General features: G+C 39.7%; 1 protein-coding gene across 6 annotated transcripts in view; it reads left to right on the forward strand.

Moving 5' to 3' along the window:
* Positions 1-12,669, forward strand: part of CABIN1 (calcineurin binding protein 1) — a 102,088-nt gene that overhangs the window by 33,992 nt on the left and 55,427 nt on the right. For all 6 annotated transcript variants that reach the window (XM_065033698.1, XM_065033701.1, XM_065033700.1 and 3 more), the window contains 3 exons: positions 3,089-3,271; positions 3,896-4,233; positions 10,859-10,972. In XM_065033698.1, the coding sequence (XP_064889770.1) occupies positions 3,089-3,271; positions 3,896-4,233; positions 10,859-10,972 (635 nt within the window). The remainder of the gene's footprint in view (positions 1-3,088; positions 3,272-3,895; positions 4,234-10,858; positions 10,973-12,669) is intronic.

Consider the following 12,669-nt stretch of genomic DNA (forward strand, 5'->3'; position numbering starts at 1 on the left):
TACTTGTCTGCCTATCCTCAGAAATGACCAGCAATTCTGTAGGTTTTCTCTGCAATTTTTTAACTGTATGTAACAGTTAAGCTGGAGGAAAGGCAATTTTCTTGCTGCAATTAAAACCTATTGCCTCTTGCTCTGTACTTAGTGAATATGAAGAGCAATTATTGTATTTTTGTTTTGGTTAATTGTACGTATTTGGAAATTCTCCCTCATCTTTTCGAAGATAAATAAGTCCAGTTCTCCCAGTGTTTTTCTTATATACCATCTCATTAATGTCTCATCATTTTTTCTCCTCTCCTCTGAATTCATTCTAGTTATTCAGTGTGTTCTTTTATGATGCGGGTCCCAAATACAGACACCATAATTAAGCTTAATTTTCATTAGTGCTCAGTAGCACAGGAAGACTCTTACATATTTTTCCTGTGAAGTTTCTGATTAAACATTCAAGTGTGATAGCTTGCTGAATTGCTTCTGCAATAGCATGACATTTTGGCCATTTCTAGTTTGAGAATCAGTAATTCTTTACAAGCACCTGTGAATATCTGTGCTTGGATACACACACATTTACTAACACTGATCTTTTAGGTGCTTATAGTTGGTTTTATTTATTTATGCTCAAATAATTCTGTTGAAAATGAAGGCTGGCTGGCTAACAGCTTTGACCTTTTAAGATAGGTGCTGCACTTCATTTTTCATTCCCTGGAACTTTACCCATCCTCTGTGACTTTAGAGAAATTAATACTAATAACTGGTGGCTGCTCCTAATTTCTGAAATACTCCAGGGTTTTTCATCAGGCCCACTTAGTTTGAAAGCACCTACTGCATTCAAGAAGTGTCTAAAATAATTGTCTCTATAGTAGTCTTCCTCTGGTTTTCAGTGATTAAGGAGCCCAATGTTAATATAATTTAGATTTTTTTCAATAATGTGTTGAAAGAAAAGGAGAATGAATACGTACCTAGACCTACTCTCACTTTAGTAGAAATTTCAAATCAAAATAGCTAGCTAATTGTAAGGAGGTATTTATAGTTGTTCCCCATAGGAAGAAGCTTCCATGTCATGCATACATTTGAAATATAACACGCTAAATCACTGTCTATCTTTGTATGCTGAGAAGTTACTCTAATTTCCTAGTGCTCTGATCTCACTCTCGCATATTGGTCTCGCAGTTCTTCATTTACATTCTAATGCTTCATCTGTCATAACCCACACATCAGAACTGACCTCCAGGCTTATGGCAACATTTGGAAATTTGCAATTAGGTTTTTTTTTCCCTAGATGAGTAATTCAGCCTCTTTGCCACAGATGCAGAAACTTCCTTTTAAAAAAATATCAAGGCAGCTACTGTAAATGTTTTTCCTGATGCCAACTGGGAGTTCAATAGTATCCATTTGTACCACAGAAGGTTATTAAAGCTTTATAAATGAGTCATTTAAAGCTTGACTGACCTCTCTTCAGAATCGTTCTCTTCCCATTCTTTATAATTATATTCTTTCTGTATAAAACTTGTCATCATTAACCAACTATATAAGTTCCAATTAGGAAGCTAATACTGTTCCCCCATTCTTTTTCAAGATACACTTTTATTAAGATCTGTTCGCTGAAAGGGAAGGTTTTCTTTGTGTGGTACTGAAAAGCCTAAGGAGTGCATGAAATTTGGTTTAAATTTGTTGGAATTCTAATAAGCAGAACCTGATCTGCAAGCTGAAGGTCTGCAGAGGGATTTGATAAAATAAATTCATAGGAGGCCCATAGCTCGCTCCTGAACAAGTGCAATTCTGATGGAACAGAAGAAACTTAATTAAATTATCAGCTCATCTCAAAGAATGAGATTTTTCCTCTTTAATTTTCTTTCTTGATCTTATCAGGAAAATTAATGAATAAGTATGCAGTGGAGCTACCTAGACAATGGATGTAATGTGCCTCTTGCCTACGCTATTCCTGTACCTTAAAGCAGAAACTGGAAATTAATCTTTTAGGCTACAGATTTAGAGAGAACTGCCTCTGTTGGAATTTTATGTTCGATACTGAATTATGTTGGCACAATATTACAGTAAAATGCCAGTTTCCCATTGGGGTGGGAATATGATTACATCTTTCTGCTGGAGATACTGAGCTGTAGTTTTTAGGCAGGGGTCCCTCTGATAGCCCTTCATGGAGAAGAACTTGGCTCCTATCAGGCAGGGTTCAGACATGAGCGGAAGGTTTTCACTTGCGCGGTTGTTCTGAGGTGTGAATTTTATCCCCCATGATAAAGTCACGATCCTGTACAACTTCTGCTGTGCTGTAACAGCCGTCAGCAGATTAACAGCTCGGTTGTGACTGTGCTGCAGTCAGCAGCCAGCCTGCACTGCAAAGTCCGTTCTCTTCTTCTGCCTACTGCCTTGAAGTCCAAGACTCTTCCCATCTCTCTGAGGCCTAGTCCTTAGGTGAATTGTTTATTTGCCGTATCAAATCACCTTTCAGAACATTTGGTGAACAGCATCTAACACCTGCAGGATAGATGGCATCAGTGATCACTCCTGTAAGTCTCAGCCCTCTAATCGTGCTGATTTTTCTGTCCTTCACGAGTAATTTTTACCAGTGGTGGTGTTCATGGTTTTCTCTTGTCAACTAAGCTTTGCTTGTGTTAGACTTAAAATTATACTGGGTGCTTTTCAAGGTAAATTGCATAGTAAAACCCAGGAAATTTTATAGGACTGTACTAGTTGAAATATTGTGTCCTTAGCCTAACTTTTCGAAGTTAAGCATTATTGCTTTTGAATCAAATTCTGGGATTATATTCTAGGAAGAAATGTGATGGGGCAGGGAGTGCTCCATTACATTAGTGTTAAATAATACCTAGTGAAAGAAGACTGGGGTTTTAATTCCTTAGTACAAAGGGGTGAGATGAAGGTGATAAGCTGAGGTACATAACTTAGAAGAAAATAAATACCTTTTAGACAACAGAATTGGTGGTTGTTAAGGATGCTGTACTACGCTTGAAAGATGCTTTCAGACTGGCTGCAGTTTTATGTTGCTGTTACCAAGACGCAAGTAGCAGCAGCTTGATGAGTATGAAAATGGTGCATTCCTTCTCTATCTGTTTTGCAGAGCGGAGTCAGGATAGCACTGCAGCCGTGCTGTCTGACTCCAGTTCCACACAGGATATGTTTAACGAGCCTGCCAGTTCTCAAGACAGCCTGAGGAAAACTTACCCAGAGAAGAGGATTTCTACCACCTGTGCCGATCCACTGGTACCCGGCAAAGAGACCCTGGGATCTGCGGAGGAAAAGAGTATGTGTGATTTAATGGATAACGGCAGCTGGTATATTCTCATTAAAATGTTTCTTCTGGCATGCAGAAGCACTGAAAGAATGATGATAAACTGCGCTCTGTGGTGGCCCTTTGACCAGCTTTGCTTCTGTTATTATTTATGCTTTCTTCAATGTTTCAAGTCTCCAAATAATTTAAGGAGTTGTTATTTGAAGACAATCTCAAACAAAACATGTTCTCTTTTCCCCCAAGTATAGATGTCTTTCTTTTTATGGCCCAGGAGCATCTTGATATTCACTGCGTAGAAGAGCACAAGTAGTGGAATTAGATGTTTTGTTCTGTTGGGGACTTTATTTCAGTGAAGAAGTGGAATTGCTCTCCACCAAATTTTTCCCTATATAATAGTACTAAGTGTTCTGTGTTCCACTGGAAAAATGGTTTCAAAATCTATTAGCTGGAATTCCCCTTTGTCTCGTGTTTGTACAGTTGGATGTGGCAGTAAATAGAGAGGCCACAGGAACCACTCAATAATTCTGTGCCTTCATGAAGAAAGGATTCTTGTTTGCGGTATTTACATTTTCTCGTTTTCTACCTGTCATGTGCCATTTTGTAATTTTCACTGTCATTTTTCTCTTAATGTTGTAGTCACAGGAAAGTCGGAAGAGCTGCTGGAGAGTTCAGAATCTTACCATCCTGCTGAGCCCGCTGGCCAAAAAATCCTGCTGGATCCTCAGCCTGGTTCTGGCAATCCCAGCAAAGCTGCCGTTCCCCCACCCTCGCCGTGGGACTGCAAAAAGAAAGCTGAGCCTTGCGGAGATGCAGCTGAATTTCCTCCCGGTCTCCCAGCGGACCTGGAGGAGCAGCGGCAGTTCCTGACGGAGCAGTGCATCGCCGCCTTCTGCCTCTGCCTCAGCCGCTTCCCCCAGCACTACAAGAGCCTCTACCGCCTGGCCTATCTGTACACCTACAGCAAGACGCACAAGGTGAGCAGACCTCTGACACAGCAGCCGATGAGCTGTGTTTATTGCCCGAGTAAACAAACCCTAGTGTCGTTTTTTTTATCCTAATTCAGCAGTCTCGGTGTTAAAATATAGCAGGTAAGTTTGTTTAATGCAGGCTGGATTGGAACTGTGCTTTGCGAAGTCTTCAGCTCCTAGATTGTCTCATTTGTGTGTGTGAATTATTACTGAACTAGGCATTTTTTTGTCATTTGGCAGAGAATTGCCTTTTCGATTTGTCCCATAAATTCAGATGTTCTCATTACAGCAATTATTTACTTTACTGAATGAGTGGACAGAAAAGTGACAGGGAAGCAGAAATTCATCAGTATTGGTGTAAACATGTCATGTGACACTGACTTTCTGGGTATCTTGGGTCTTTGTAGAATGGAAGTTTTCCTACTGTGAGAGCATAGAGGTCATCTTGAGTAAGACAAAATTATTTGCTGCCTAGAAATAACTGAGTGAAAGTCAGTAGAGATCCTACTGCTCACGAGCTGGTGATTTTGGATTAAGCAGGAATAATGATGTCTTGGTGACTGTAATAGTATCAGTTCCTACTTGAGTCGAGGGCAAAATAACTTGATTCATCCAGCATGAGCCTTGCATATTCTTCATAATTGATTTCAAAAGCCTTCTGTGAATTATCATTGTTTTGGTTTTCACATTACGTCATTTTTTTACTCGTGTATGCTTCTGTATTTATAGTCCTTTGTCTTTCTGAAGTATCAGTTAGTCAAATGTGCATGAGCAGTTGGTTGAAATGATCAGAGTTCACTAATTGTCACAATCAAGGTTTGAACTCACGGATTCTGTATCTGGAAGTCCTGTGTTAGGTCAAATGCTGCACTGTGTGGCTTCCTGAATTCTTTTTCCCAGCAGCACTGAAGCTGGTGTGAATAATAGAAAAGGGAAGGGAATGGAAGCAAATCACAGCAGAAAACATATTACCAGTAGTGCTGCGAATTGAGCAGTGGCGTGGCGTAGCAGCCTACTGAAAGGTGATGAATATTCCATTTGACTGTACGGTGATTATCCAGAAAAACGTTACGCTTTTTTAAAGATAGCTTGTTGCGAAAACATTCTTATGCGGTTTGTATGTGACAGTTGTTAATTTTCCATGGAGCTAATCATTAGTAGGAGCCGTAGATTCCTGCAATCTGTCATTACTGTTGCTGACAAATGATTTTGTATCAACATTCAACAAAAAAAGGCTGCCTGTTTTCGATTTATTGGTTCAAATAGCATGTCCTAGCCTGAGGAACTACTTGCAAAATATTTTCTTTTATTTTTTTTTCCTGATGAAGCCTTCTCTTTTGCTTTTTGTATCTGTCTCCCTATATAAATATCAGCTTAGCGATTTGTAATTTTTCTGTATGAAATACACATTGTTTTCTAAATTCATCTGCTCTTGGAACCCAGAAGAATTGATTCCTGCCTGTTTGAGCTGAGTGGGTACCAGATTGGCTTCAACCAGCATTGTTGGCTCTCACTGTCCTTTTTTATTACTTCTTTGCATAAAAAACAACTACTTAACACTGAAAAAAAAATCTTGATTCTGATATACATATACTACATACTTTTGTGAGGTTGTAATTTTCTTTTTTTGATGATTCATTGAGGTTCTTTTGTAGAGCAATGTCAAATGTCTGGGTTTTAATGGCACACTGATGTCTTTAGTGGGAGTTACACTTAAAACACTATGCATTTTCAGCAATAACTGGAGTAAGAAGTATGCTTAGATACACTGATGATAGGCCTGATTGAAAAAAACAAAAGAGAAATTGCATCAGGTTGAGTTGCTGTGCAGGCAGAGTAGATTACTCGTAAATTTTAGAAAGCTGAAATTAATTTTAAAATGCATATAACCATCTTGGAAAATTCAGCATTTATGTACCAGTGCCAGGAATTTGTATGAAGAATTTAGACTGATGGCCAAAACTCATGGTTGGCTGGGAAAGGAGAGGATTGGCAGATCTCCATCGTGCACAGAAAAACAAGTTTTCCATATGCAATCTGTTTTCTCCTATTTTACAGTATTACCGGTTTTGTTGTTAAGAGATCAGTAAAAATAGTTGTTGAATGCTTTTTTTGACATCCTTTTCAAAAATCTTTCAACATTGTGTTTGGCTTCATGTTCTGGTTCCCCCCGTACCCCCTGCAAAATCCTGCTTACTGTTTGGAGGCTGTTTCTCTTCGTTGTATTCTGTTATCAGAGCAAATTTGTATGTAGCTGGTTTTTGTTGGAATAAATGTGCAGGAAAGTTGGATGAATTTTCGGAAGCTTTGTTGCCAGTAGGAACAACCCCAGGTTCCAGTATAAGTTGGGGAATGACCCATTCGAGAGCAGCGTAGGGGAAAGGGACCTGGGGGTCCTGAGGACAGCAGGGTGACCATGAGCCAGCACTGGGCCCTTGTGGCCAGGAAGGCCAATGGCATCCTGGGGTGCATTAGAAGGGGGGTGGTCAGTAGGTCAGAGAGGTTCTCCTGCCCCTCTGCTCTGCCCTGGTGAGACCACATCTGGAATATTGTGTCCAGTTCTGGGCCCCTCAGTTCCAGCAGGACAGGGAACTGCTGGAGAGAGTCCAGCGCAGGGCAACAAAGATGCTGAAGGGAGTGGAGCATCTCCTGTGTGAGGAAAGGCTGAGGGAGCTGGGGCTCTTGAGCTTGGAGAAGAGGAGACTGAGGGGTGACCTTATTAATGTTTACAGATATATAAAGGGTGAGTGTCAGGAGGATGGAGCCAGGCTCTTCTCGGTGACAACCAATGATAGGATAAGGGGTAATGGGTTCAAACTAGAACACGAAAGGTTCCACTTGAATTTGAGAAGAAACTTCTTCTCAGTAAGGGTGACAGACACTGGCCCAGGCTGCCCAGGGAGGTTGTGGAGTCTCCTCCTCTGGAGACATTCAAACCCGCCTGGACACCTTCCTGTGTAACCTCATCTGGGTGTTCCTGCTCCATGGGGGGATTGCACTGGATGAGCTTTCGAGGTCCCTTCCAATCCCTGACATTCTGGGATTCTGTGATTCAGTTTGGGCAGTGGTTTTAGTTTCCCATTCACCTTGTCTCTGTCTTGATGTAAATCTTCATCCTTTGTGATTTATTTTTTTAAAACCTCTAAAATGGGTGTTGACACAGTTTGGAAGGAGAAGATAGAACTGGGCAAGATGCTGTTCATCAGTATAACTAAAAAGTTTTGTAGAAACGTATTTGCCTTATGGTTCTTATGAATAATTATGTAGAACTGGATTGATACTCTGCAACCAGTACATTGTCAGGAAATAAAAATATTTACTTAAGTGCTTTGTTATTTTAAAATAAAAAATACTCTGTAAGCCCTGGAGGATTCTGCTCACAGATACTGTTTGTATGTCTTAGGATTTTTAAGTTTGTATCTGCTACTATGTGCATTATTAACAGAGCCCTTAATGCAGAAATTATTGTCAGGTATAATGTAATGTCAGTGTCATGACAGTTTGGCCAAACTAGGCATAATACATGTAAAAATTACAATATTATATATATGTAAATTTAATATATACTTAGAGGCAGGCATAATGTAAAACCATAATAGATATAAGCATTTCAAGTAGCAACAGTTTGGTAATAATAGTTCATGCAAAAGGCTGCCCTTCACGGGCAATAGTCTTTCAGTTTGCTTTTATTTGATGTAGTAGCAGTAGGGTTTTTTTCCAGACAAAGGATTCTAACAGGCTGTAAAAGAAAACAGAGGGAAGGATTGAGGTGTAGTAGGATGTTTTGTACATGTCTCAGCAACACTTCATGGAGTTTCCAAGTTAGGGAAGGGTGGCTCCTGACACCACTGAGTTAAGGTGTATCCATCTCGGGTGACTCAGATTTCCACTTGGTTAACCATAAGAGATTTTCCCTTTCTACTTTAACGATGCTGGTAAAAATTTCTGCAAGTTATTGTACCCTGTCAGTCATCTTGTCTTTGAATCTTGGGGTGATGAAGATGTGGGAGGCAACAGCTGAACTGGAAGGAGTATTTCATAATTGCCCTGAGTCAGACAGCTAAATCCAGCATTTCAGACTGGCGAGCAGTGTGCCAACAAGAATAAATCCCTTTTGCTGTGTCCTGGATCCCTTCACCCATTCCTAATAACTTCATCAGCTAAAACCTAAGCAGAGCAAACTCTGTGAAATCTAATGAGTTGAGACCTGCTCAGGCATATTTACTGGGAATAATTGATCATGCTGAGTTAAGGAGAAGGGTAGTGGAAAATCTGTAACTACATCTTTTATTCCTATTAGTTTCGATTGTGTGAAGTTACCGTGTAATTGCCCCATTTGTCTGAATGATCTTTTTCCCTCCTGCCCAGGTTACTGTCATTATCTTGTTCAATAAAAGCCTATGAATTATATGTATCAGATCCCTGCCGGTGGATGGTCAGTAGAACATGCATAGCAGATCACCAGAGCATGACACTACACTTATGATCTCTTAACAATTTCATTGTAAAACTTAGATGCAGGGAAACATCCATAGCTAAAATTTGTTTAGACTGGGGTTTTATATTTAAGCTTTGTGGTGGTAGCTTTCCTAAGGGTTTTGTTTTTCTTCAGCTTTTATGTGATAGTTTTAACTGTAAGATTCAGATTGCCACACATTAGGCAAATTTTTACTTCATTTTCACACTTGGAGTTTACTTATGTTTCTGATTACTATGATTGGCATAAAATAAAGCATTTAGGTGCCTGGATCTTGGGCTTTATGATAGGCTTATTTTTGCTGGATTCTGATTTTATTCAAAACAGGATGACTTTCGTGGGAGACCAGATTTTTGTAGGTTCTTTTCTATGGTGTGTTTTCTTCTGTATGTATTTCAAAGGATTTTGCAGGCTTAGGTTAATAAGGATTACAGAAATACATATTACAAAAGAAGTACTGTAGGAAAATGTTAGTATACAGTTGAGTTTACACACTTGGCTTGCTTTAATCTTAATTAAATTTGGCACTCAGTGATAATCATTAAATTTACTGCTTCCCCTGACTAGCCAGAAAGTACCTTGTGATATTTATGAGTGAACATGTGTTCGTCCCAGACCAAAAGAAAGTTATCCAAATCCCCTTGACTCTACACTATAATCATGAGGGTCTTGTGTAAGTACCTATATCAGCTCTCTGAATGAAGGATTTTTGCAATCCGTAAATATCTGTTTAATATTTCCAGTGTTCAGCTCTCTTGAAGGTGAATCTGTAATCAGCATTTTGCTAGGAGAGATGCTCCAACTCTGCTAAGACATTGGAGATTTCTGCATGATTACTGTCATTAGGACAAAAGCACTTAGGATTGAGCAGGGCTTTTACTGTTTCACCAGAGTCCTGTAAAGAAAATAATCTGGAAGACAGGCTAAAACTTTGCTAATAACAGCACCACCAGCCCCCACTACCCCCCAAAGTAAGGAAAAAAAGCTATTATAGCTGGAATATACTTCTTGGATGGCCATGATTTAATAAAATTTATGATTCACAGAAGCATATTTCCAGCCCACAGAACACAAATCAGAATTCAACATTCTCATTTGTCTCTGAACCAAACATCTTCCTTGTTCTTTTATCTGCTCTATAGTGAAGTTGTCTCTAAAAAAGCCTGTGTAATGTGACTTGAATGTGACTTTCTAATACTGAAATTAAAATATGAAGAAAAGTAAAACTTCTGTCAGTGAAACCTTACAATTAATAATTGTCCCATCTGTTAGTAATGTTTTGCCTGAAGCCAACAGCTGTCCCCAGTTCCCATCCGCACAAGAGATGTTCATGCACTGAACTTGGAGGGGCGAGTGCTGTGATGAATTTTTAATTGTTGTCTATTATTTACTCTCCTACTGATACTTTCTTCTTAACTTACTAAGGGCTATTAACCAAATTTGATGACAGGCATGGACTTTTACAGGGAAGTTAAGCAGAATTACATGAAGGGCCATGGCTGGGTAGAGGTGAAAGGCGTGAATTCACCACCCCACAAAAACAAGGCCGCAGTTTAAGCCGAGAGGTTGTGTTTTCTCTTAGGCCTGGGATGAGCTGAGGGGCAGCTTCCAGAGCACGGGGGGACCAGGGGCACTGGTGTGTGGAGGAAGGCTGCAGGATACCCAGCACAGCAAGTTCCACTGTTTGCTGAGATACTTTATTTTTATATATAAATTATTTTATATTGAGCATTAAAATTCAGCTTTTAACAAAAAAATAAAGTGTTTTAAATATACCTAAGGTTCAGACTTCTGTAGATAATAGGAGGTGGAGGGTGGATCTCGATGAAATGAAGACAGGTTATAGAAAACAAACAAACAAACAAAGACAAGAAAGCAAAACTCGATGATGTGAGGCTGGATTCAGCAGCTGCAGGGGAGTGACGAACCCCTCTGCTGGGGCTGATCAGGCGCCGAGAGCAAGCTGGTGTGATCTCCTGAGGGATGTCTTCTCCAGATTACATGCCTCTACATACACTGTCAGAACAGCAGCTACCTGGAAAATGAGAAATGACATTGCAGGTTAATAAATAAAAGCACGCGAGCTTTGTACATCTACCTGTGGCGGCAATTTTGTCCCCTCCTCGCAACTCACCTGCCCCGTTTTGTCCACAGAACCTGCAGTGGGCCCGGGACGTGCTGCTGGGCAGCGGGGTCCCCTGGCAGCAGCTGAAGCACATGCCTGCGCAGGGCCTCTTCTGCGAGAGGAACAAGACCAATTTCTTCAACGTAAGTTTGTACAGCAAATAAACACACCTGTACTTTATCAGCCCTCATTTTAACACCTGTTTCTCATTTGAAAGGTTTGCAAAGGGAGCATAGTGTGAAATTCAGCAAAAGCACATTAAATAAGCCCCATGAGTGGCTAAAGGAAAGGCAGAATTGCATTCTAGAGAGATTTGCTGGAATTTTCCTCTCTTGAAGGGAACTACATTACAAGGCTTATTTCTGGCTTGAAAACATGGGGAGAGAGGCACTGACATTTCTCAGTTATGCATCATTTACCGTATACTTGATGATTGAGCCATCTATAAAAATTCTAATTCTGTTCATCTTAATTGTCCTGTTTACTGCTTCTCAACTATAGGCTTGCACTTCTCATGACAAAAAAGTTGGGCTAGTTGCTCTAAGAAATCTCCAGAGTTAGAAGGAGCTTTTTTGTATTCAGCTTTTGTAGTGTGGCTCAGCAGAAAGAATATTTCCAAGGCCACGTGTAGTAGCAGCACTGTCATATAGACTGTGTCATATAGGGTGTCTGTGCCTCTCAGAAATATGGGACACACAATACTTCTGAGACTTACATGAGCATTTATCTATCAAATTCCCTGTTGACTGCGACTTAACACTTTGCTGTTGTCTTCAGTATCTCTGTCTTTTCTGTGGTGTGTTCTAAGTTTTTGTGCCTTCTGCTCTTTTGTGATAGGATTCTGTAGCTACTGTAGCTTGCATTGTGTGGCATGAACCTGGAGATGTTCTGTTTGTCTTTCTTGGACTACGTATCTGTTATATAGCTGCCTATAACTGAAGTGACAGAATTCTATGTCTCTGCTTTCCCATCCAGTGGTTCTGTTTTAATATTTTAATTGTGAATTTTTTGTCCATTTTATATCTGTTAACATTGATCTTTATTTTTCTGTATGTTGTGTTAATTAGCACCCCTGTGCAAAATTTTGTTAAGCAGAAGGTAAGTGCTCTTTGATTAAAATCCCTCGGCTGGGTTGAATAAATGAGGAATACTGACAGTAGTTCAAAATTGTATCATGGATCAGTTTGCAAAAAGAGCTTCTATGTCATTTTGTCTTTCTGGGTAGAAGCTTTGATTAACAAATACTGTCAGTCTGATATAGACCAAACAGTTGTGACCTGATTTGACTACATGGCTTTGTTCTGGTTATTTCCCTGCAATATCTGCCTGCTTTCCCTGCCAGAATCCTGCAGCGTGATTAACTGGTGAATACTTTGGCTCAGATCCAGATAACACAAGTATTCTCATAGAAGTTAATGAAATTACTCAACATGCTTCAAGTCAAGTATGAACTTTGTCTGACCAAGACTAACTCGTTCATCATTGCAGGGTCAAGTGTCAAGAGGATCCTGTGGTTTTGTGTATGAGGAAGATGAGCAGTAGGAACTGAGCAGTGTGTATAAGGGAGTGTTTCTACTTGAAATGTGAATTACCGCATTTAGAAAGATCAGTGGTTGACATAAGTCATGTCTACTTTTTGAATGCTAATGCTAGAGAATTTAGTTTAAAGATATATTCCGTTGTATCACTAGGTGGATGTTTCCAGCATTATTTAAAAAAAGATCATTTCTTATTCTGAGTATTGATATTTTTATACTCTGGAGGATGAAGAGTGCTAGTATAGATGCTAGACAGCTGTATAATAGTTATATTTTGTAAATCAACAAGAAATTCCCATAAT

Source organism: Columba livia, chromosome 17 (assembly GCF_036013475.1).
Source record: "Columba livia isolate bColLiv1 breed racing homer chromosome 17, bColLiv1.pat.W.v2, whole genome shotgun sequence".
Classification (NCBI taxonomy): domain Eukaryota; kingdom Metazoa; phylum Chordata; class Aves; order Columbiformes; family Columbidae; genus Columba; species Columba livia.